We start from the raw sequence: 25,337 nt of genomic DNA, 5'->3' as shown, positions 1-25,337 counted from the left end.
TACCATCGCTATTATTGCATTTTCTTACGTAACTGCCTAACCTGCATAGCTCCCCTCTGGCCTGCTGATTTTTGAGGAAGAAATAAAAGATTAATTTTGTAAGCGGTGATTACGGTGCCCAGTGGGGTAGAAAGGAGAGAAGGGTCAGAATCCTCTTAACTTAGAGAAGCAGCGGGGCTCAGTGGAAAGAGCACGGGCTAGGGAGTCAGAAATCATGGGTTCAAATCCCGGCTCCGCCGCTCGTCAGCTGGGTGACTTTGGGCAAGTCACTTCTCTGTGCCTCAGTTACCTCATCTGCAAAGTGGGGATGAAGGCTGTGAGCCCCATGTGGGACAACCTGATCACCTTGTATCCCCCCAGCGCTTAGAACGGTGCTTTGCACATATTAAGCGCTTAACAAATGCCAACATTATTATTATTATTATTATTAACTGGAGAGGGGGGCCCAGGTTCACTGAGGGGAAAGGGGTGTCTTCAAATGAGATGTAAGAATCCCAGCACCTCCACTTGCCTGCTGTGTGACTTTGGACAAGACACTTCACTTCTCTGTGCTTCGGTTTCTTCGACTGCAAAAAAGAAACAGGGAACACCCGATCACCCTCCTTTATAGACCATGAGCCCAGGGACTGCGATAGATCTGACTCCCTTGTATCTACGCCAGCGCTTAGAACAGTGCTTGACCCTTAGGAAGCGCTTAACAAATTCCATAATGATCGTGATAATAACAAGAGAAGAGAGTGGAGGTTAATTCATGGAGTGTCCACTGTACACAGTCCTTGGCAATAGAAGTAAGAGATGATGATGATGCGGATGGTATTTGTTAAGCGCTTACTACGCGCCAGGCACTGTAATAAGCGCTGGGGTGGTTGCAAGCAGATCGAGTCGGACACAGTCCCTGTTCCATGTGGGGCTCACAGCCTTAATCCCTATTTTACAGATGAGGTAACTGAGGCGCAGGGAAGTACTTACTACGTGCCCGGCACTATACTGATCACAGGGTCGGACAGGGTCCACCTAATAATAACGTCGGTATTTGTTAAGCGCTTACTCTGTGCAGAGCACTGCTCTAAGCGCTGGGGTAGACACAGGGGAACGAGGTTGTCCCACGTGGGGCTCACAGTCTTAATCCCCATTCTACAGATGAGGTAACTGAGCCACAGAGAAGTGAAGTGACTTGTGTCACATGGGGCTCACGGCCTTAATCCCCGTTTTAGAGATGAGGCAACTGAGGCACAGAGAAGTGAGGTGACCCGCCCAAGGTCATACAGCAGGCAAGTGCGTCCCATGCCCAAGGCTGTGAGTCCCATGTGGGACAATCTGAATACCTTGTGTCTATCCCAGTGCTTAGAACAGGCCTTGGCACACAGTAAGCGCTTCAGCAAAACCGCCATTATTATTATAAGTACTTATTTTATTAATGATGTGAATATATCTATGATTGGGAGCCAGAGGTCATGGGTTCTAATCCCGGCTCCGCCGCTTGTCAGCTGTGTGACTTTGGCCAAGTCACTTCACTGGGCCTCAGTTACCTCATCTGTAAAATGGGGATGAAAACTGTGAGCCCCACGTGGGACAACCCCATGGCCTTGTATCCCCCCAGCGCTTAGAACAGTGCTCTGCACATAGTAAGCGCTTAACAATTGCCATCATTATTTATTGAATTGTTTATGATTTTGATGGTAGTGATGCCCGTCTACTTGTTTCCTTTTGTTGTCTGTCTCCCCCTTTAGAGAGGGGGCCTGTTTTGGGGCCAGGATTGTCTCTATCATCTGTTGCACAACCGTAATCATAATAATCATATTGGCATTTGTTAAGCGCTCACTATGTGCCGAGCACTCTTCTAAACGCCGGGGGAGATGGAAGGCCATCGGGTCGTCCCACGTAGGGCTCACAGATTTCATCCCCATTTTACAGAGGAGGTCACTGAGGCCCAGAGAAGGGAAGTGACCGGCCCAGGGTCCCCCAGCTGACAGCAGTGGCGGGATTAGAACCCACGACCTCTGCCTCCCCAGCTCGGGCTCTTTCCACCGAGCGGGGCTGCTTCTCTGCTTGCAGTTTCCAAGGGGTTGGTAGAGCGCTCTGCACATAGTGGGCGCTCCGTAAATTCAGAGTCAATGAATTTAAGTTAATGAAAAACCGTGGCTCGGTGGAAAGAGCCCGGGCTGGGGAGTCAGAGGTCGTGGGTTCTAATCCCGGCTCTACCACTTGTCAGCTGTGTGACCTTGGGCAAGTCACTTCCCTTCCTCTGGGCCTCAGTGACCTCATCTGTCAAATGGGGATAAAAAAAAATGTGAGCCCCACGTGGGACAACCTGATGACCCTGGATCTACCTCAGCGCTTAGAACAGTGCTCCGCACATAGTAAGCGCTTCACAAACACCAACATTATTATAAAAGGGGGGGGCGAGGCGGGAGGGGCGGGGCCGGGCCCGCAGGCCGTGTGCAGTGCGCATGCTCGCGCCGGGCGGGCGGGGAGGGGCGGGGCGGGGGCGCCCCCTCCGCGCGCATGCTCCGTGCCCGGGGCGGGCAGGGCGCAGGCGCGGGCGCCGGGGCCGGGCGGGCGCAGGCGCAGAGGTCGCTTCCGGCGTGGTCGTCGGCCGCTCCCGCCCGCCCTTCCTTCCGCCCGGCTCCTCCTCCTCCTCTTCCTCCGCCTCCTCCTCCTCCTCCTCCCTCCTCCCGCCGCCGCCGGGGCCCGTTCGCGTCGACTGACCAGAGTCCGCGAATCGCCGCTCCGGGGCCCGACCCGTTTCCCCCCCCCGCCCCCCCGCAGAGAAGGTAAGCGCATGGAAGGGGCCCGGGGGGGGGGGGGGGGGGCGCCGCTTACCCGCCCCCCTCCCTTCTCCTCCTCCTCCTCTTCCTCCCCTCCCCCCAGGACAAAACCCACAGCCCCCCCTCCTCTCCCCTCCATCTCCCCCTCCTCTCCCCTCCATCTCCCCCTCCTCTCCCCTCCATCTCCCCCTCCTCTCCCCTCCATCTCCCCCCCTCCCCCCTCCATCTCCCCGCCCAACTCTCCCTTTCCCCCCCCTTCATCCCCCATCTCCCCTCCCTCCATTTCTGCCTCCCGCCCCTCCCACCTCCCCCCCCCCGCCGTCTCCCTCCATTCCCCCCCACCCTGTCATCTCCCCCCTCCCATCTCCCCCCTCCCACCAGGGCTTAGAACAGGGCTTTGCACATAGTAAACGCTTAATAAATGCCATGCTTATTATCATCTCTTCTCTCCCCCGTTCGTCTCTCCCCCCAGTCTCCCTCCATTTCCCTCCCACTCCTTCTTGCCCCCTCCATCTCCCCCCTCCATCTCCCCCATCTCCCCCTCCCATCTCCCCCCATCTCCTCCCTCCATCCGCGCCCTCTCCTCTTCATCTCCCCCCCAATCTCCCTCCATCTCCCCCCCTACCCTTTCATCTCCTGCCTCCCATCTCCCTCATCTCCCCCGTCCCACCCCTTCATTCCCCCTCCCATCTCCCTCCTCCCATCAGCACTTAGAACGGTGCCCAGCGCTTTGAACAGTGCCTTGCCCATAGTAAGCACTTAACAAATGCCATTTCTTATTATTATCTCCTCCCTCCCCTCTCCCCCCCCCCCCATCTCCCTCCATCCATCAGCGCTTAGAATGGTGCCCAGCACTTAAAACAGTGCCCAGCATTTAGAACAGTACCTTGCACATAGTAAGCACTTAACAAATGTCATCATTATTATTTCCCCCCTCCACCCCTTCATCCCCCATCTCCCATCCCTTCATCTCCCCCCCTTTATGCTCAGTGGTAAGAGCCCGGATTTGGGAGTCAGAGGTCATGGGTTCAAATCCTGGCTCCGCCACTTGTCGGCTGTGGGACTTTGGCGAGTCATTTCACTTCTCTAGGCCTCGGTTACCTCATCTGAAAAAGGGGGCTTAACCGTGAGCCTCATGGGGGACAACCTGAGTACCCTGTATCTCCCCAGCACTTAGAACAGTGCTCTGCACATAGTAAGTGCTTAACAGATACCAACGTCGTCATTATTAATTTATCACACACACGTGCGCACTCAGAAGCGGGAGCCAAATAACCCTCCCCCTTCTCTGATAGCCGACTTCTCTGATAGGATGTCTCCCCCACCCCCCCCCTCCCATCTCTAATTCAGTCCTCCGTATCTGTAATGTTTTTATACTAACGTCTGTGTGTCGTCTCCCGTTTCCTCCCCCCGCAAAGGTTGTGAGCTCGTTGTGCCCCGGAGCTTCACCAGAGAGCTCGCCGCGGGCAGGAATGTGTGGGTATAGTGTACTCTCCCAAGCGCCGGCACAGCGCTCTGCACACAGTAAGCGCTCAGCGAATACGTTTGAATGAGTGGATGAACGAAGGCCCGTCTCCTCCGGGTGGCCTTCCCCGACTAAGCCTCCCCCTCCCTCTTCTCTCACTCCCTTCTGCGTCGCCCTGACTCGCTCCCTTTCTTCTGCCCCCCTCTCAGCCCCACGGCACTTATGTACTTATCTGTCGGCGTGGCTCAGTGGAAAGAGCCCGGGCTTGGGAGTCAGAGGTCATGAGTTCGAATCCCGGCTCCGCCACTTGTCAGCTGTGTGACTTGGAGAAGCAGCGTGGCGCAGTGGCAAGAGCACGGGCTTTGGAGTCAGGGCTCATGAGTTCGAATCCCGGCTCTGCCACTTGTCAGCTGTGTGACTGTGGGTAAGTCACTTCACTTCTCTGTGCCTCAGTTCCCTCATCTGTAAAATGGGGAGTAAGACTGTGAGCCCCACGTGGGACAACCTGATTCCCCTGTGTCTACCCCGGCGCTTAGAACAGTGCTCTGCACATAGTAAGCGCTTAACAAATACCGACATTATTATTTGGGCAAGTCACTTAACTTCTCTGTGCCTCAGTTCCCTCATCTGTAAAATGGGGATTAACTGGGATCCTCACGTGGGACAACCCGATTACCCTGTATCTCTCCCAGCGCTTAGAACAGTGCTCTGCACATAGTAAGCCCTTAACAAATACCGACAGTATTATTATCTGTCATTTATTTATATTAATGTCCGTCTCCGCCCCTCCCCGAGCTGTCAGCGCACTGTGGGCGGGGAATAGGTCTGTTGATTGTTGTACCGTCCTCTCCCACGCGCTTAGTACAGTGCTCTGCACACCGTAAACGCTCAAATATGATTGGCTTAATGAATATTGTCCCCTCCCAAGCGCGTAGTACGGTGCTCTGCGCACAGTAAGCGCTCAACAAATAATAATGATGGTATTTAAGCGTTTACTGTGTGCAAAGCACTGTTCTAAGCGCTGATAAATATTGTACTCTGCCAAGCGCGTACTACAGTGCTCTGCACGCAGTAAGCGCTCAATACAGAATAATGAGGGTATTTAAGCGCTACTATGTGCAGAGCACTGTTCTAAGCGCTGATGAATATTGCACTCTGCCAAGCGCGTAGTACAGCGCTCCGCACGCAGTAAGTGCTCAGTAAATAATATTGATGGTATTTAAGCGCTTACAATGTGCAAAGCACTGTTCTAAGCGCTGATATAAATTGTACCCTGCCAAGCGCGTCGTACAGTGCTCTGCACGCAATAAGTGCTCACTAAATACAGTCGAATCGAATCCGATCCCTTCGCCACATAAGTCGTTCAAGTTGAGTCAATCTGTCCTGTGTATTGAGCGCCTCTGGTGTGCGGGACTTCAGTGAGAGGCACCTTCAGCCATTCATTCATTTCACAGCGGAAAGTGAATTCCTGGTTCCTCCAGAGTGTGTGAAGGTACGGAGGAGTCGTGGCGAAACGATCACCCGTCTTCCCGGCCCTGCAGAATCACCCTTCCAGAACTCCTGGGTTGAGCTTGGCTTCCAGTTAGAATGAGTGGGGGGGCGGGTAGACAATCAGTGCTATTTACTGAGCTCTAAATATAGAGGTATTCACCTCTACCCTGTACTAAGTCCGGGGAGAGTACAATACAGTAAAGTAGGTAGACACGATCCCTGTCCTCACGGAAAATTACGGACTAGTCCTAGAAAATGTCCAATGGAGTCAAAAGCTGAATGTGTTCTCCAAATCCTGCCAGGCGTGGTTGTTCTGGGGTTGGGTTTTTTTTTGAGTGGAAGCATTTAGAGGAGGAAAGAAAATGAAAATAATATTCTCCTTTGGACCTCACCCCAAACTGCATCAAAAATCCGTTTTCATCACAGAAAACCGAGGGGGTGATGCCCCTAGAGAATCCGCTGTGGTAGAGAAGCAGCGTGGCTTCGCGGAAAGAACCCGGGCTTGGGAGTCAGAGGTCATGGGTTCGAATCCCGGCTCCGTCGCTCGTCAGCCGTGCGACCTTGGGCAAACCACTTAACTTCTTCGTGCCTCAGCTACCTCATCTGGAAAATGGGGTTGAAGTCTGTGAGCCCTTCGTGGGACAACCTGATTACCTTGTTTCTACCCCGCTGCTTGGCACATAGTAGGCGCTTAACAAATACCAACATTATTATTATTAATTGGTCAGTAAGAGCAGTTAGAATTGCCATTTAAAAAAAATTAGAGTTTAAAGATCCCAATCCTCAACTGAGCAAATCACGGATTACCGGAGACCCGTAAAAGAGTCGAGCCAAGGACGTGGCCGATTTACTTTATGGATAGAAGATCAGTCTGGGAAAGAGATTGACCTGTGCACCTCTCTGGGGTTATAACCATGTACTTAAAAGCCTTTAGGCTTAAATACCTTTAGCATTAAGACAAAACAGGTTAGCAGGACAGAGTCCACTCGGTTCCACATAGACTCCTGTCCACCTCTGTCCTCAACGTGGACCCGCAAGGACGAGAATAGGTAAGAAGTGAATCTGCAGGTACCACACTGCTGTTCCTGGATTTCCAGTGCAGAGGCCATAATTGCTGGCTGAAGCAAGAGCTCTAATGGCAGGGAATGTAGCTTCTCTTCTAACCAGTGCCGGAAGAGTGGCAAAAAAAAAAAAAGAAAGCTAATTGGCGGTAACCTCCCCTGCCCCAGAAGCGAGTGGGCTTTTGGAAGTGGAGGGTGGCCATAGCCACGGTGGTGAGTGAGGTGGAGGAGCTGGGCTCGATAAATACGATTGATGTATTGATTGGAGGGAGCCAGCTAACCTGTGAAGATGTTGGCCACGCAGAACAGGAGAGGCTGAGGTTGCCGACACCCAAAAAGACGGCTGCTAGTCGGAGCCGGACAGAGCAGCCCTTCCCGACCCCAACCCCACATGGGAAGAGATGTCCCACCCTCCTGCCGCTTCTTTTCCCTCCACCTCCTGTCCCCGCAGTCTCCACCACCCCAGAACTCTCCTGTCCCGGGACTTTTTCTTATTCGTTCATTCTTTCATTCAAGAGTATTTATTGAGTGCTTACTATGTGCACTCAAGTACTATGTTCTATGTACTAAGCGCTTGGAATGTACAATTACCAGAGCTAATTTGAGGCTGGTCCCAGCTTGCTTCCGGCACTACCTCTGACCCGCTCTGGCTACGACTGCGCCACTTCTTGTTGGCCGGCACACCTCGCCTTCTGAAAACGAGGGGTGAAATCAAGCCTGTTGTAGTGGCCTGTCCTGGGCAGGGAGGGACTCCCATTAAGTGGTGCGCTAGGCCACGGAAACGTCATCCGAAAAGATGTTTTTCGTCACTTAGTTCCATTGCCTTGCTTTTTGTTGGCCTTGCCTTCCATTCCATTCTTCTTTGCATTTTAATTCTTATCTTTTTAGGCCCCACCCATAGTTAACATAGTATATGGAGTGTTTTGGAATTTCGGACGAATGGGTGTGTCTCTTTGGAGTTGCATCATGTCATTTTTTTTTAAAGTAGTTCAATTCCTTCTAATTCAAAGGATGAGGCACTCACTTATTACGTGGGAGCTGTGTTCTTGTAGAACGCCATGTTAAGGAAAACTCCTTGTGTAGAAGTCCCCTTCTTCCCTCCCATAGCCGAGCCTGAAAATGTTTCTTCCGGCACTGCGCCGTCTTGTGTTCCCAGATTCTGCCGAAGCGTGTGTTGGGAACCAGATTCCTGCTGGAAGTGAGTTGTTGTTGGGTTGCAGAAAGATTACGTTGGGAATGTGGGAGAGCGGAGAAATCCACATCCTTTTGAGGTTTCAAACTTGGGGGATTTCTGTCTCCTCTTAGCAGCTCTAGAAGATACAACAACATTCCTGCAAAGTTGCAGAGCGACCCGCGGCATCTAAGAGTCTTTGTTCAGACCGGGAATGATAAGGAGACGAAGAATGGTATTTAAGTCTTTACTGTGTGCCAAGCACTCTACTAAGTGCTGGGGTATCGAAGATAATCGGGTCGGACCCAGTCTCTGTCCCACATGGGGCTCCGGTCTAAGTGCCAGGGAGAACAGCTATTGAATCCCCATTTTACTGATGAGGAAACTGAGGTACAGAGAAGTGCCCAGAAGTGCAGAGCCAGAATCGGAACCCAGGTCCTCTGACTCCCTGGAGTTGTTTCCTGGGAGCTAGCAGCCTCCCTGTCCACCGTCGGCAGAAGTCCGAGCAGGTCAGTGAGGCCCAGAAGGAAACGGTCACACGGGCAGTCTGACAGTTGCTGTCGTACTCCCGATATCAGGCCGACCGGTAGACTGTTGCTGTGTTCAACAGTGCCTTAGGGGAGTGAGGGAAGAGATGTCTTCTGCTGTGGAAATCTGACAGAAATCTTGTATTCAGTGACTACAGACTGCCATCTCAGTCCACGCTGTTGCCTACATGGGGTCCTAGTGAGACAACGCGGATGACTCGGTGCGTCCCATTCCGTGATTTGCCGGCATCCTCAACCTTCCCACTTCGGGGCCTAGCGGAAGGCCGGGGCCGACGCCCTTCCGCCTAGATAGGTCCAGGGGGGTCAACGTGGAGCGCAAGGTGCCCCGTGCCGTCCGCCAGTCCTCGCTTCCTAGGCTGGCACAGAGGGGATTCCCAGCGCTCTCACCTCCCGGGCAGTGCATCGCAGTCTACTTCCTGCTGCCCCTGCCAAGCCAGGGCCCCAGCCGGGACTGGAAAAGATAGGAAATCCAGCTTCCCCTCCTGCAGATCAAATGCATCGGTGCAGAACTCAAAACTGAATTTGAAACCCCACCTGGTGTGGGTGTTTTTGTCAGTCAGAACCTTGACAGCGTGAACTCAGTATGTGGTTGACTTCAGAATAAAAATTAGCATCGGCACTTTTTATTGTTGTTTGAGGAGACGTGTTTCGTGAGTCCCCAGTTCTGATGCTTTGTACCTTGATAATGCGGCCTCTTATGCACAAAATAGATATGCCTTGGCAAATGGAATTAAAGTAAATAGACTCTTTGGTTATGCCCTGGCATTTCAAGGTGTCCAAGGTCTTCAGAACCCTTTGGTTACCACCTCTCAGCTACTCGGTAAAAAATATTCATGCCATGCAGTAGCAGAACAGCAGTCAGCGGGCCCTAGGGCAGCACTGTAGCCTGGAGTCCCTTCCTCAACAGCATCAGGTCATAAGAGCCAAGCCCAAGGTTTTGGGGGAGGGAAGGGGGAGAGAGGAGAAAGGCTTAAAACTGTCATTAACCTGCTTTTTGTCAATTGAGACTCCGAGCATGTGCATTTGATTTTTTTCAAAAATGAATCGTATTTACCGAACGCTCACTGTGTTCAGGGCACTTGAGAGAGTGATAATGATAATGTTGCTATTTGTTAAACGCTGACTATGTGCCGAGCACTGTTCCAAGTGCTGGGGTAGATACAAGGTAATCAGGTTGTCCCACGTGGGGCTCACAGTCTTCATCCCCATTTTCCAGATGAGGGAACTGAAGCACCGAGAAGTGAAGTGACTTGCCCAAAGTCACACAGCTGACAGGTGGCAGAGCTGGGTTTAGAACCCACGACCTCTGACTCCTAAGCCCGGGCTCTTTCCACTGAGCCACGCTGCTTGGCTGCGTGCGGTACAGAGTACAGTATAACTAGAGTTGGTAGTCACATTCCCTGCCCACGTCGAGCTTGCAGTCTGTATTTTTATGGGGATATTTTTCCCTTTTTGTTCCCTATTTTCCCATACCACTTTGATGCCTTCTTCCCCCTTCCTCTTTTTCAAGCTGCCCAGGTGATGATCGTAATAAATACATCTCAAATACACCTCATTATAGTTCATTCATTCCTGAACCCAGCCCGTTCTAGTGAGAAGCAAAATCGCCAAACCTTCAAACAGCTTAGACTGTTGCTGTATTCAACAGTGCCTGAGGGGAGTGAGGGAAGAGATGTCTTCTGCTGTGGAAATCTGACAGAAATTTTCTATTCAGTGACTATAGACTGCCATCTTGCAGTCCATGCGGTTGCCTACACGGGGTCCTGGTGAGAAAATGTGGGTGACTCGGTACATCCCCTCGTTGGTCTAGGAAAACAAATGAATTGCATATGTCTTGCTGCTGGTAGGATGCCCTTTTCTCCCCTCCCTCCCCGCCATTTCTAACCCCACATCAATCAGTAGTGTTTATTGAGCACCTGCTGTGTGTAAAACCTGGCCCTGAGCACTTGGGAGAGTGCAGTAGAGGTAGAAGGGGTGATCCCTGTCCTCAAGGAGTTTACATAAAATAATGGAGAGGTAGGAGGGAGAAGGAAAAGGAGGTGTGTCTACGAGTGCTTAAATGGGTGGAATATAATCTGGGAAGATTTGACATCAATTGGGAAAGCCTTGTGGAGGGGATTTGACAATGGGGAGAGCTGTGGTCTTTCAGATTTGAAGTGACGGGGAATTCCAGGTAGGGAGGAGAGGTGAGCAAGAGATCGGTGACAGGAAGGGTCGAGAAGGAGGCATAATGAGGGGCTTAGCTTGAGAGGAATGAAATGTGTGAACAGGATGAGGTGGGAGAAGAATGGGTAAATTGGAGGGAGAAAACGGAATTTAAAGCCCTGGGTCAAGCATTTCTGCTTGGTGCAGAAAGAGGCTTTTGAGAAGTGGAGGATAAGTGCAGGATGACATTTTAGATAAATGATCTGGGCATCTGAGTGAGGTTTGGGTCGGAGAGGGCCAGAATTGGAGGCAAGGAGATCGGTGGGGAGGCTTAGCCAGAAGCCAAGAGAGAATATGGAAACTTCTGGACCAATATGGTGGCTCTTTGGATGGAGAGGAAGGGGTGGATCTTGGAAATGTCATGGAGAAAAAAGCTACGGAATCTGACGGTAGGTTAAATATAAGGGATGGAAGAGAGGGAGGAGTCAAGGATATCATCAGGCCTCTCGGAGTTAATAATAATGGTACTTGTTAAGCGCTTACTGTGTGTTACGTACTGTTCTAAGTGCTGAGGTAGATACGAGTTAATCGGGTTGGACACAGCCCCTGTCCGACATGGGACTCACACCCTTATCCCCATTTTATAGATGAGGTAATTAAGTAAGGCACAGAGAAGTTAAGTGACTTGCCCAAGGTCACACAGCAGACATGCGGCAGAGCCAGGTTTAGAACCCAGGTCCCTCTGTCTCCCAGTCCCGTGCTCTGTCCACTAAGTCGCTATCTATTAAGCCATGCTGCTTCTCTATTGGGTGGTCGTATCAACCAACCCTTTTCTTTTGGTCGTTTTCCCCATCAAATATATGAAAATCGTCTGTCTCACAAAAGTGCTCCAAAGTACTTGGAGGCCCTCACTTGCTGGAGCCAGAAAAATAAAATAGCATTCTCAATATTTGAGCCTTAAAACGGATCTGAATGATCAGATATGTTCTTCAAGGGGTCACTTGAGAATCTCAGTTTTCTAAGACTATTCTAAGACTATTCTTTCCTATTTCCATTAGGAAAAAGCAAGTGCTAAGGTTTTGAAACCCTTTGAAAAATAGATTTAGGAACAATCCATGATGGTCGATTGATCGATCCATCAGTCAGTCAACAGTGTCTATTAATTGCTTGCTGTTCAGAGCACTGTAGTAGGAAGAGGGGGTTTGGGAGGAAGGTGAGTTCAGTTTTGGACCTAGCTTGAGGTGCCGGTGAGACACCTGTGTAGAGATGTAAAGATCCACCCTGTCCTCTCCATCCAAACGGCTATCGGGCTGGTACGGGCTCTCATAATGTCCCGACTGGATTATCGTGTCAGCCACCTCTCTGATCTCCCTTCCTCCTGTCTCTCCCCTCTCCAGTTTATTCTTCACTCCGCTGCCCGGATCATCTTCCTACAGAAACGCTCTGGGCATGTCACTCCCCTCCTCAAAAACCTCCAGTGGTTGCCTATCCACCTCCATATCAAAACAAAAACTCCTCACCCTGGGCTTCAAAGCTCTCCATCCCCTTGCCCCCTCCTACCTCACCTCCCTTCTCTCTTTCTACTGCCCTCCCTGCACGCTCCGCTCCTCTGCCGCTCACCTCCTCACTGTCCCCCGTTCACGCCTATCCCGCCGTCGACCCCTGGCCCACCGCTCTCCTGGAATGCCCTCCCTCCTCCCCTCTGCCAAACTAACTCTCTTCCCCCATCAAAGCCCTACTGAGAACCTACCTCCTCCAGGAGGCCTTCCCAGACTGAGCCCCCTTTTCCCTCTGCTCTTCCTCCCCTCCCCATTCCCCCCTCTTCTGCCCTCTGCTTTTCCCTCTTCTCCTCCCCTCAGCACTGTGCATATTTGTATATATTATTTATTACCCTATTTATTTTCTTAATGAGGTGTACATCTCCTTGATTCTATTTATCTCGATGATGTTGTCTTGTTTTTGTTTCGTTCTGTTTTGCTCTGCTGTCTGTCTCCCCGTTTAGACTGTGAGCCCGTCATTGGGCAGGGATGGTCTCTCTCTATTGCCGAATTGTACATTCCAAGTGCTTAGTCCAGTGCTCTGCGCATAGTGATCGCTCAGTAAATACTATTGAATGAATGAATGTCCTCGAGGCAGGAGGAAACAGGAGATTGCAGAGGAGGCGAGAGGTCCAAATTAGCAAGATATCCACATAGAAAAGTAATTGTAAGCATAGGAGTGGACCAACTCCAGAAAGATGTGAGCATAAAGTGAGAAGAGAAGGTATCCGGAACGGAGCCTTGAGGGACACCCATAGTTAGTGGATGGGAGGTGGGGAAGAGCTGATGAAAGAGACTGAGAAGACACGGTCAGAGGGGTAAAACAACCACAAAAGTAAATCCAAGGTTAAGCGGCGGGTCCAGGAGTAGGGATCAGCCCACGGTTCCAGACGAAGCCTGGAGATGGAGGATTGAGGTAGGATTTGGGCAGATCATTGGTGACCTTGGAGAGAGCGGGCAAATTGAGGGTGGAAACCAGATTGGGGAGTGTCGAGAAAGGAGGTGAAGGCGAGGCACTGGAAGGAGTGGGTATGTGCAACCTGTTTGAGAAGTTCGGATCAGCTCCCGCTTTAGAACGTAAGCTCCTTGCTTTGCTCGTACCTTCCCAAATACATACACAGTGCAGGGCGCCCAAATGAGTGCTCAATAAATACCTTTACTACGTCTACTATTACTAATATGATCGAGCATGAACACTTCAGCCTGGAAAGGTCAGGCAGCAGTATTCTTTTGGGACCGTTTGTTGGTATGTCAGAAATGAGACTAAAGTACTTTCCATTACTTCCCTTTCAGCTTTTGCCTTTTGGAAAACACCAAGAGTAACCTTTATCCAGAATGTCTCTACATCAGTTTTTATTAGAACCAATCACCTGCCATGCCTGGAACAGAGATCGAACTCGTAAGTCGGCTTTTCGTTTTTCTGTGTTACCGATACCTTCCTCTGTACTAGGGAATTCAAGGGAACTATGATCATTTTCTTCATTTGGGACAACAAACTGTGTCGGGGAAGTGTTTTGCCGCCTCATAATGGCACCTCGTTGTAAATTTGTATTTGAGGGGAGCCCAAGACCTTGACATAAAGCTTTTAATTCAGTATTTCAGCCAACAGATGTGGAACCATGATAGAGGCAATTTGGGGAGTTAAAACTCATGACTTGTACATTCTGTTTACATCTACGTAGACTTGACCCTTTCTCTTCATTGGTTTTCCCATCAAACTTACGGAAATCATATCTCTTTTACAGAAGTACTCCCAAATTCTAGGAGATCTTCGCTTGCCCATAAAGATAAAACAGAATTCTCAACATTTTAACCTTAAAATGCATCTGAATGATCAAATTTGTAAAGTTGACACTTGAGAGTCTCAGTTTTCTAAGAATGTTCTTTGTTTTCCACTAGGAAAAAGCAAGTTCTGAAATCCATAGAAAATCACAATGGTTTAAAGCTTTGGGAATGAACCATAATGGTTGATCGATCAATCAGTCATTCAGTCAGTGGTATATATTAAGTGCTTAGTATTCAGAGCACTCTATTAAGCGCTTGGGAAAGTACAGTATGGTGGAGTTGGTAGACCTAATCCCTGCCCACAAGGAGCTTACAGTCTACAGAGGGAGAAATATAAGAGGCTGTAATGAAAATCAATTTATTTAGTCATTATGACATGCTGAATTATATATAATTTGAATTCCATCATGAATCCAAAATTACAAGAACCAGTCTTGGGCAGCGCTAGTGCAAACACAAACCAAACCCATCCCCTCCACTCTCAGAAAGCACTCCACATGAATAAATGCCTGATTTTCTTGCTCCCTTCACCTAGCCATTTTCTCTTTATTCAGATTTAGGGGAGCCTCCTTCTTAGCAGCAGAACAATAGACTCATTTAGTAGAACTGGAAAGGGCCACTGAACCAACTCCCTGCCGCCTGGTAGGTGAATAATGAACCATGCAGGACCAGTAGTGTGTCTTTTTTTCAAAGATCTCCAAGGCTGGAGACTCCGTAACCTCCCTTGGAAGTCAAACAGGTAGTCTTGGTTTCCCTCCAAACTTTCCTGCAGCGTTTTGCAATTTTTCCTGCTTGTTCCGATAATGTCCTTCAAATACATTAGAGAAGACCCATCCTCATAATGTGGGAGCTAGGTTCTTGAAGGATCCGGCCTGAAGAAAAACTCACAAAATGGGCGCAACGGTTTCTTCCAATTTCACTTGGCGTTCTCTCGAGACGGACGTGCCCTGTTGGAAGAATGTTCACCGATTCCACAGTCTCATTAGTACATGTGCCCGTTACAGGTTCTTTTAGGGTTTCCTCCTAGGCCCAGCTATCCATCACTGAATCAGGTTCCTCAATTATCTCAGGGCCCTCTCCACTTTCTCCCCTGTCCTTCTTAAAACGTGGGATCCCAAATTAGGCCCGGAGCTCTAAAGAAAGTCTGGCCAGCGTTGGGTCTAGTGGAAGAATCCTGTCGCGGCCATAGACTCTGTCTCCCAACTCTATTATTTTGTACTTTCTCAAGTACTTAGTCTAGTGTTCTGCACACAGTAAGTGCTCAATAAATACCGTTGATTGACTGAAGGATTTCTTCCCACTTCTTGCAGGTCACAGTCCCATGAGGAGATCCCTATACCACAATACCTTTCTTTAATAATGGCACTCCATTAACTTCTGTTGTTCAGTTTGTGGTCTGTCCTGACCCCGGGTCTCTGCTGTATTTTTGACTAGTGATGATAGTAATTGCAGTGTTCGTTAAGCACTTACTGTGTGCTAAGCATTGTATCAAGTGCCAAGGTAGATACAGGATAATCAGGGCCCACGTGGGACTCACTGTCGAAGTAGGAGGAAGAACAGGTATTGAATCTCCATTTTGCAGATGAGGGAACTGAGGCACAGAGAAGTGAAGTGACTAGCCCAAGGTCACACAGCAGGTAAGTGGCCGAGCTGGGATTAGAACCCAGGACCTCTGACTCCCAGGTCCCTGCTCTTTCCAGTAGGCCACGCTAGTCTTTTTGATCCACGAAGGTCTTACCGGCTTCTGGGCCGTAAAAATACAACTTGGCCTGGCATAGCCCACTTATCAGATTAAAATCAACTCCGTTTCATTACCCTCCTCTAATCCGTGGTCATAAGACATATGTAAAGCACAAAACAGAACATCCTCTGAAACGCTTGGCTTTTGCTTTCCGTTAGACCCTTAAATCCAAATGTTAACTGGCCTGTTCTCTCTGCCAGAGATCGCCATTAGCCCTAACAACCACGAAGTTCATATCTACAAGAAGAATGGGAACCAGTGGGTGAAAGCTCACGAACTAAAGGAACACAATGGACACATCACAGGTAAGGAAAGAATAAATAGAACCCAGTGTAATAATTGCAGGTTTATGTACTCCTTTTCTCCGAGAGGCCAGCGAGACCCACTAAGGCAAGGAGATTCGAGCGAATCGCCGCTCATTCTGGTCGAAGCTCGTTGAATCGTATTGCAGGCGACCGTGTGACTCACTCTACCGCTGAGTTCCGTACATTAATTTTGTGCTTAAAGGAAAACCGTCAATGGACATGTACAAATTCTGACCGGAGATGAGGCTTAAGTCAGCACTGATGTTAAGAAAGCAGAACTTTCCTTCCCAGGCCACCTGAGAGATTATGGACAGAAGTCAGGAGCAGTGAGAGCAGGGAAGCAGCTCTTCTCTTCTGCTGCCTTTCCCCCCGACTCAGGAGGAGCCTAAACTCTATTCTTAATCTAGTGCAGGGAGTGGACATGAGACCTCCCCCCGCCTCCCACTGCCGCCAGGTGAGGCAGGGACCTGTGAATTGTCAGGCCTCTCTTAAGGGGAGAAATGATCGGTTTACATCTTTCCAGAAGTCCTTTAGGACTTGATGAAAACTTGTCAGTCCCAGAGGGTGATTTACCACAATCTCTCTAAGATCACCGCCCGGATCATCAAAATCAGATGTCAAAATGGGGAAAACAGAAGGCTTTGCCACCTCCTAAGCAGTCTGGGTTTTTCTCTGACATGAATGTACTAATGTCAGTCTGAAAAACGAAAGCTTATCTCCGTTCTCTATTACCGCAGCGCTTTGAAGCATTTTCCCGAACTAGGGCTGAATAAGGGCCAGGTGTTCCATGCAGTTGTTCCTCTCTGACTATTTGAACCAGTCTGAGCTGCACAGTCTGTGTTCTGCCACTTGGCTGGGGGGGCCTTGTTCCTTATTCCCAATGTTCCTCATCTCAGCAGAATCTGAAAGACTGTGCTTTCCAAAGTGAAAGAAAAACGTACCATGCTTTAGCTTTTTAAAGTGTTTCCTAAAAAAAGGAAATCTCTGAGGTTACGAAAAATGGTTCCATCCAACCCTACCCTCATTTACCAGGCACTGTCATAATCTTGATGCATCTGAATTGAAATTCAGCACAGCGGGTCAGATCTTGAATGTTTATTCAGATGACTTACCCCTAGCCTTATTTATTTTTAGGTCCAGTTTAAGAATGAGCGAACTCACATGTTTTCCAGGAAAATTTGATTTGTCTTAATATTAGGAAACAGTTTGAAAGTAACATTAGGCAAAGATGAAAGACAGAGAAACCAACCAAAGACTGTCAAGAAGTATCCAGTTTTACCTTACTTTTTTCCACTTACTCTGAAATTTGGCATGCTTTGGGCTCTGTCCTGTTTTCTCTCAAAAGGCTCAAACAAAATTCTTCCAGTTGTAAGAAAGCATTTGAAACTGTTATTGGAAGAATCTAAATATAGCCCCATGGCACGAAACCATGGATCAGTCATATTTGTTCGGAAAGATACTAAGATAAAACACCTCTTTATGAATCTTTCCAGTGGAAAAGAATAGTCACTAAATATAGAGAAAGGAAGAAGTAATGGCAGACTCCTCAAAGGGATGTCAGAATTTCAGTTTCTCTGGTTTTAGTTTTTTGTGTTACCGCCATTAATCGCTGATATTTTTTGACTCCCGGCCAAGGTGCTGGGGAAGCACGAAGCATCTGCAAAGCTAAATTCCTGGTAGGAAAGAGAAGACAACCTCATGGCCGAGAATCTGCTTGCCCCACTTCTTCCCCTCCCCACCATGTGAACATTTAGGGAGAACTAAAAGCCAGAACTGTCAGCAACGTTTTAGATTACCACCACGTGATCTCCGCAGCTGCAGAGCTGGCCATCACAGTAAAGGATGGGTTCAGGAGTGGCCTGGGAACTACGATAGCTAGAGAGAGAGAGAGAGGAGTCTTGGTAGGATTTGGGGGATCGAAAGATCTTGGAGAGGGGCGACCGATCTTCTTTTTCTCGTAAATCAGTCGGGCACAGCACATCCCGCTGGACCGTGCATACCTCGGCACTTAGGAAAATCGCACCGGATAATATTGAGCAAATTTTGCAGGAAGGCTGGAGTTGGCCATCTGTTTTCCATTTCAGAATTTGACAAAGATATTTCTTTACGATTTTCGCTGCCGGAGATTTCTTGGTCAGAGTCTGCGCCGTTGGCATTCGCTGCTGGAGAGCGAGGCCAGGGGCTTTTTAAAAGCTTGAATGGACTACAGTCAGTCAGTGATATATCTTGAGCACTTTCTGTGTGCCGACCACCGTACTAAGCACTCGGAGAGGTACAACACAACAGAGTCGGTAGACGCGCCTTGCAGAAAAATCATCTGGGGAATGTTAGGCTACATTTACATCTGTCGGTAGGGAAATACAGATGGGTAGCAAACATCTCGGTGCGCAGTTGGCTGGGCGGTAAACCGTTTCCACTGGCCAAGAGAAAGATTACTGATGGAAAGTCTAAATTGCAGGTATCGACTGGGCTCCCAAGAGCGATCGCATCGTCACTTGCGGTGCCGACCGAAATGCTTATGTCTGGAGTCAAAAAGATGGTGTCTGGAAGCCGACTCTGGTGATCCTGAGGATTAATCGTGCCGCCACCTTTGTCAAGTGGTCTCCCCTGGAGAATAAATTTGCTGTGGGCAGCGGAGCTCGACTTATATCGGTGTGCTACTTTGAATCCGAAAACGACTGGTAAGCACCGTCTAAAAATAATCGACAACTCTAACCTCGGACTACTAAATATTTCTTTACTTCTACAGTCTGTAGTGCTGGAACTTGGGGTTGGGGGAGTAAGGAGTGGAGAAGGGGAGGAGGAAGGTAAGAAAGAAGGGGGAATTCTCCCCAAAGAGCAGAGGTGTCAACAGACTGTCTGCAGCTGGAGAATAGGCTATTGATGTGCAGATGTGCTAGACCCTTAGTAAGCCAGTTAATTCTGGAACCCCTTAGTCCGCTAAATTCAGGGCTAGTTTGAGAGGGTGGGCATTATAAATTGCAAAACTGATGAAACACGCATTTTACAGTTTATTCTCTTCTCTTTTGAGAACGCCATATCTCTGGGACAGGAAACATACTCTACAGGCAAATGTAAATCCATGCCCGGAAGTTACCAATCGAATAGAAATGCAAGGTGGTTACTTGCACTCTCGAGGTGTGGGTGTAAATCGACACTCTACTTTACTCTCTTCTAGGTGGGTGAGCAAACATATAAAAAAGCCCATCCGTTCCACTGTCCTCAGCTTAGACTGGCACCCGAACAATGTCCTGCTGGCAGCTGGATCTTGTGACTTCAAATGCAGGTAAGAAAAGGCCAGAATGAAACGTGATTTCAGACTGGTTAAATACTAATTATGATTATGGTATTTGTTAAGCAGTTACTATGTGCCAGGCACTCTACTAAGCGCTGGGGTTGGGTACGGCAGATCGGGATGGACACAGTCCCTGTCCCACATGGAGCTCAGGGTCTTGATCCCCATTTTCCAGATGAGGTAACAGAGGCACAGAGAAGTGAAGTGACTTGTCCAAGGTCACACAGCGGGCAGGTGGCGGAACCGGGATTAGAACCCATGACCTCTGACTTCCAGACCCGTGCTCTATCTACTATGCCACACTGCTTCCAAATGCAAGCGGATGTTCATTCCTTTGTGGTGACGTTACCCGGAACTGTTTATTCATTCAGTAACTCGGCTGCCCAAAGCAAAGCGGTAGTCTGGAAGGACCGGTGCTCAGTAGTCAAGGCAGTTGCAGTGTCCACTTTTTTCTTTTTTTATGGCTGTGAGGAGTGGATGTAGCACCGAAGCCCCATTCCACTTCCATAACAGGTCCCCGACCACCAGCTTCTTGCGGTACTTGACCAGTTCCAGGCCAGAACACAAATAACGAGGTCCTTGGAATGCAACCAGCATCCAAGCAGTGCTTACCACAGTACACCTTCGCTGGGTCGGGCATGGGAGGGGAATGGAGCAGAGCAGGAAACCCAAATGAATGCTCTGTGAAGAGCTTGTGTGGAATAATTCGAGAGAAGGTGGGCAGAGGAAACATTTTGAAAGACACAGTGAAGCAAAACCTCAGATGATATTTAGGAGTCAGCTGCTTGCGAAGCCAATCTGTCATCTGGCAGAAATAAAGTAACTGTCTTAGGGCAGAGACTTCCAAAGGAACATGACGACAAGGGAAAGAAACCAAAACAGTGGCAGCCACTGTGGGGAACAAAGCCGTTCCAGTGCAGCAAGGAGCAACCTTTATAGGTCACTGGACGCCCTGGGCACTCACGTGAAGCGGCGAGGCCTGGTGGATAGAGCACGGGTCTGGGAGTCAGAAGGACCTGGGTCCTGATCCCGGCTCCGCCGCGTGTCTGCTGCGTGACCTTCGGCAAGTCGCTGAACTTGACGGGGCCTCAGTTCCCTTGTTTGTAAAATGGGGATTAAGACCGTGAGCCCCATCTGGGCTATGGACTGTGCCTAACCTGCTTAGCTTGTACCTACTCCAGCGCTTAGAACGGTGCCTGGTATATAGCGTTTAACAAATATCTGTTAAAAAAAATCATTTTAGTTCTACGTTTTTAGCCACTCAGCCTTTGCTTACTGTTGTTACAGTCGTATCTGTTTTCTCTTTTGTTCCCATTGTCCGTCTCCCCTATTAGATCGTAAATCCCTGGAGGACAGGGACCAAGTCGTATGTTATTACTGTGCTTCCTAGGGCCTTGTGGAGTACTCTGCTCACAGTAAATAGTGAAAATGATGATTTGCATGGATGCAGTGTGGAAAATATTTGCAGGCAAGCATTGGTCTGATCAGCCACAGTCACACACACCCATGAAATTTTGGTCATTAGTCTCATCTTTGAACGTGACCAGCTGTATCTATATACATATATATAAAACTGAAGATTAGCAGAGTGAAACATAGCACCACTGCCCTGGATTTCTGTTGTGCTTGTGTCGTTTTTGAAATAGACCTTTGTGAATTATCATTAACATAAAACTGGAAAAGTCCACACGCTTGGTGGATAATGGTTTGCGGAGTATGTACCGGAGTAATGTTTTTAAACTTCCTCGGCCCAAACTTGGTAAAAGAAAGAAAAACCGTGGTTTCATTTTTAAGGATAAAGGAAGAAGAATACCATCATCATCATCATCATCAAGGGTATTTTATTGAGTGCTTAATGTGTGCAGAGCACTGTACTAAGCACTTGGGAGAGTACAATACAAAAGAGTTGGTAGACACAGTCCCTACCTATAATGAGCTTACATTCTAGAATGGGAGACACAGCATAATAAAGGATTTACAAATCATAATTATAAAATTACCGATATTTGTTACAGAGCGAGTATCAAATACCAAAAGGTGACAGATCCGAGTTTAGAAATGACACAGAAGAGAGAGGGAGCTGGGGATAAAGGAGGCTTTAGTCACGGAAGGCCTCTTGGAGATGTGATCTCAATAACGCTTTGCAGGTGGGGAGGTTGTTGGTCTGATTTATATGGACGGGGACGGAGTTCCAGACCAGAGTAAGGATGCGGGAGAGGGGTCGGCAACAAGGTAGACAAAAACCAGAGCACAGTGAGCGAGCTGGCGCTGGGGTAGCCAAGTGTGTTTGTTATAGAAAGGTTCCAAAAAATGTTCGGAATTGTTCTCCAGTGATTTACTCGGAGCTTTCTTAGAAACTCATTAACATTATGTGAGGTTGGCAGTTCCACTTAAAGCTCTGGTTAACAATAGACGTTGGGAATGAAACAAGCAATTAAATTACAGGCATGTAGGAGAAAGGCACGCAACCATCCTTCAGATTGTTTCCTAAGGTTTTGAATGACAAGGGGTCTGCTAAATTTTACCTCGTTCCTAGAGTATGTTCTGCTCGCTGCTACACTTTATTGTATGTTGGATTGGTTTGGATGGGTCTTCTGGAGGTGGCAGATTGGGGGGTGCTGACAAAGAGGACGGCCAACCCCAAGGTTTAGATCCGATTGGCAAGATAGAAGGCGTTTAGGTCATTCATGTTAAAGCTTAAATTATAGTTGCCCTTTTGCTTTTGCCATGTGAAAAATGGCTACTTCTGTACTTCGACAGTCGCGGGCAATTTTATTTGTATTGAGATATCCGTTGACACCCTCTCCGTTGACGATTCGTAGTATCTTTATTGAAAGATGATTGGCTTGTCCAGGGGACCCAGATTTTCATTTTGTGTGAGTGGGAAGGAGGGGCAGGAAGAGAGTGAAGAGAAGATGGGGGAGGGGAAGAGGAGAAGAAGAGAAGGAGAGGAAGGAAAAGGCGAGAGGACCCTTGAGAACAGGGACCGCATCTTTTACTCTCATTGCCCTCTTCCAAGCACCTAGTAGCTCACAGTAGGTGCTCACCAAATTTGAATGAATGAAGGAACGCTCGTTTGTTCGTTCAGAGAAAGTTACCCTCCCTGCCGGGCGGTCTCCTCCTCTTGCTCCTCCACTGCCGCCGGTTCTCTTGTCCTCCTTTGAGGGGTCAGAAGCTCCTCTAACCCCCGAAGCCTGTGAGAGGTGGAACCATTTGAGAGGTTTTCTGTCCCAAGAGGCTAGACTGTCTCCACACCCTGACCTGGTGCCGTCACTGTCCGCTCCCAGCCGCCTTCTTAAGCCAAGTGGCAGCAACTCCAGGGTCAGCCTAGGACGGGCCAGTTGCTTGCTTGACCGCGCCAGTCTGCGGAGCAGTATAAAGATGGTCCCTCGGGGACTGAACGGCCTCCCCTGTTGCTCCAAGGTAGTTGGTTGTCCCAGATCCAGAGCCCAGCATCCCTGTTCTGTCTGGGAGAAAGAGGTGGAACCCGCTTCGGATTCTCAGGGATCGAGCAGACTAGTTCCTGCCAATGCCGTTACTCTCTTGGGGTTGTCGTCTTTAACCCAAGCTTTAATTTACTTAAAGTAACTGGGGCCAAGAAGCATGTTTTTCTTTGTATCATTGACTTATAATGTTCTGTAGCGATGTGGCAGGAAGCGAGAAGGCTGGGGGTGGGACAGAGGGAGAAGAAAGAGGGGCAGGGAGAGAGAATATTTGATATCCCACTCCATTCCTTACTACACTGTAGATTTTCTAATTATCCAGCGCTTAGAACAGGGCTTGACACATGGTGAGCACTTAACAAATACCATTATCATTATTGTCATTCAGGACATACTTATTTTTTCTAGTCTACTCTCATACTTTTCTCGAAATATGTACCCTTTATGTTTTCTATTTGTGCGGAGAGCCGTAGATAATTTGCTCTCGAGGATTGAATGTTTGATGCAGTCCCAGTCTCTGCTTTTTTTTTGTCAGATCTTAGCAAATAAAGGTCGCGTCGTCGTCTGCGGGGTGGATGCCTCTTGTAGACATCTTATCAATCGTCTACGGGGTGGATGCCTCTTGTAGACATCTTATCAATCAGTGGTATTTGTTGAACACTTGCTCTTTGTCAAGCACTGTACTAAGTGCTTGGAAGAGTACAGTTTAACAGCTATAGACAGGCTCCCTGCCTGCCAGGAGTTTACAGCCTAGAGGGGGAGACAGACATCAGTGTAAATAAATTCAGGATATGCCTTATCTCTTTCTGCAAGGTGGCTACTTGAAAAGAGTAGCTGCTCGATGGCCTCTGAAGTATTAACAGCGTGACACGAGAAATAGTTTGCCTGTCTTTATAAGATGTGGGCAAATAATGATTTGTTCGACCTGTGATTCGAATGGATTTCGAGCGATTTTTTTCAGTGGAGCTGAGCTCAGGGTGGGCTAGGAAGGGAAAGCTGTTTCTGGGGAGCTCAGAGGAGAAATGGTTAAGGAGACTCTCCCCTCAGCTTCTTTCAAGCTCCCAAAGAGGCCCTCTTCTCTTACCCCAACTGCCTAGGCTTCCCAAACTCCCACCTGGCCCCTGAGAGCGTTGAGGGAGTGAGCATTCCCTCAGAAGCAGCAGCAGCGTGGCCTAATGGATAGAACTTGGTCTCGAGGGTCAAAAGGACCTGGATTGTAATCGCGGCTCCACCACTTTTCTGCTCTGTGACCTTGGGCAAGTCGCGTCACTTCTCTGCCTCAGTTACCTCAACTGCGAAGTGGGGATTAAGACTTTGAGCCCCAGGTGGGACGTGGATTGTATCCAACCCGATTAAGCTTGTATCTACCCCAGTGCTCAGCACATCGTAAGTACTGAACAAATACCATGAGAACAAAACAAAAACAATCAAAATTGGGCATGCCAGCGAGGGTCTCACAGCCCCCCTGCTTGCTTTCCTTAGAAAGGGTAAGTATATCACAGCTCTCACTACCTGGTGTTTGTCAAATGGGCTGGGGACGATATTTTTCCTAAAGGTCGATGGTAGTGTTATATGTCAAATTACCGAAATAGGTGGGAGTGGGAAGGAACCTTGAATCCTTGGGAAGTAATTACTCTGTAAATGTCGAGCCCCAACTCCCTTATTATGATGTATCTCTGCAGTTTGCTGCATTTTTTTGGCAACTCACCTTGGCTGGCCCGACATAAGATGTATAATTTTGTTGCGGTAAAAAGAGTAGTGAATGTCCATGCAAATGGGTGCTGCAGTCAGCCACCCGGTACCAGTGCATTACTAAGGCCTCTTCAAAATCGCCGCTTGAAATCAACATAATTGATTCTGCAGCTGGATAGCGAGGAGTGAGGAAACGTTTGGCCCGTTAAAAAAAATTTTTTTTGTACGTACGTTTTGTTTTTACTCTGTAGGGTGTTTTCTGCCTATATTAAGGAAGTGGATGAAAAGCCAGCCAGCACTCCATGGGGCACAAAGATGCCTTTTGGGCAGCTGATGTCCGAGTTCGGGGGCACAGGAAGTGGTGGATGGGTCCACGGAGTCAGTTTCTCCGCCAGCGGGAACCGCCTCGCCTGGGTCAGCCACGATAGTACCGTGTCAGTTGCCGATGCCTCAAAGAGTATGATGTAAGTATTTTCTGTCTGCTGGAGACAACACCGTACCTTGGATCCCTCAGGCTTTCCTGAGCCGCTCTCCCGAAATAGAGGGATGGGGGACACCGGAAAGCGAGATCACACCAACGTTTCAAGGAATCTCCAATAAGATCGCCCGGGGTGCCGCTGGCTGAACGAAATATGAAATTTCAGACATCCAGGCTGCACATTTAGAAATGAGCGTCAACAAGGGGTATAATTTGAGCACCGTTCTCATTTGTCAGCATACTGTGGCTCGGTGATTGGCATCTTCATTTGAGGCATGTTTAGAATTTGGGTTTTCAAGTGGGTCGTGTTCAGATATCTGAACAGTACCCATTGAAAGGACTAGTTGGGTAATCCTTTGAGAATTGCCCTGGTTTGGTGCCGTTAATCGTCCCTTCAAAACAGCCAATTTA

General features: G+C 48.7%; 1 protein-coding gene across 1 annotated transcript in view; it reads left to right on the top strand.

Moving 5' to 3' along the window:
- Nucleotides 1-2,668: 2,668 nt before the first annotated feature.
- ARPC1A (actin related protein 2/3 complex subunit 1A) overlaps nt 2,669-25,337 on the top strand; it is a 28,537-nt gene continuing 5,868 nt past the window's right edge. Inside the window, exons 1-6 of the mRNA XM_029058061.2 lie at nt 2,669-2,774; nt 13,481-13,586; nt 15,914-16,018; nt 18,477-18,699; nt 19,197-19,304; nt 24,700-24,912. Coding sequence (XP_028913894.1) covers nt 13,523-13,586; nt 15,914-16,018; nt 18,477-18,699; nt 19,197-19,304; nt 24,700-24,912 — 713 coding nt within the window. The 5' untranslated portion in view covers nt 2,669-2,774; nt 13,481-13,522. The remainder of the gene's footprint in view (nt 2,775-13,480; nt 13,587-15,913; nt 16,019-18,476; nt 18,700-19,196; nt 19,305-24,699; nt 24,913-25,337) is intronic.

Source organism: Ornithorhynchus anatinus, chromosome 2 (assembly GCF_004115215.2).
Source record: "Ornithorhynchus anatinus isolate Pmale09 chromosome 2, mOrnAna1.pri.v4, whole genome shotgun sequence".
In the NCBI taxonomy this organism is placed as follows: Eukaryota; Metazoa; Chordata; class Mammalia; order Monotremata; family Ornithorhynchidae; genus Ornithorhynchus; species Ornithorhynchus anatinus.
This window is presented reverse-complemented; position numbering and strand designations above follow the sequence as displayed.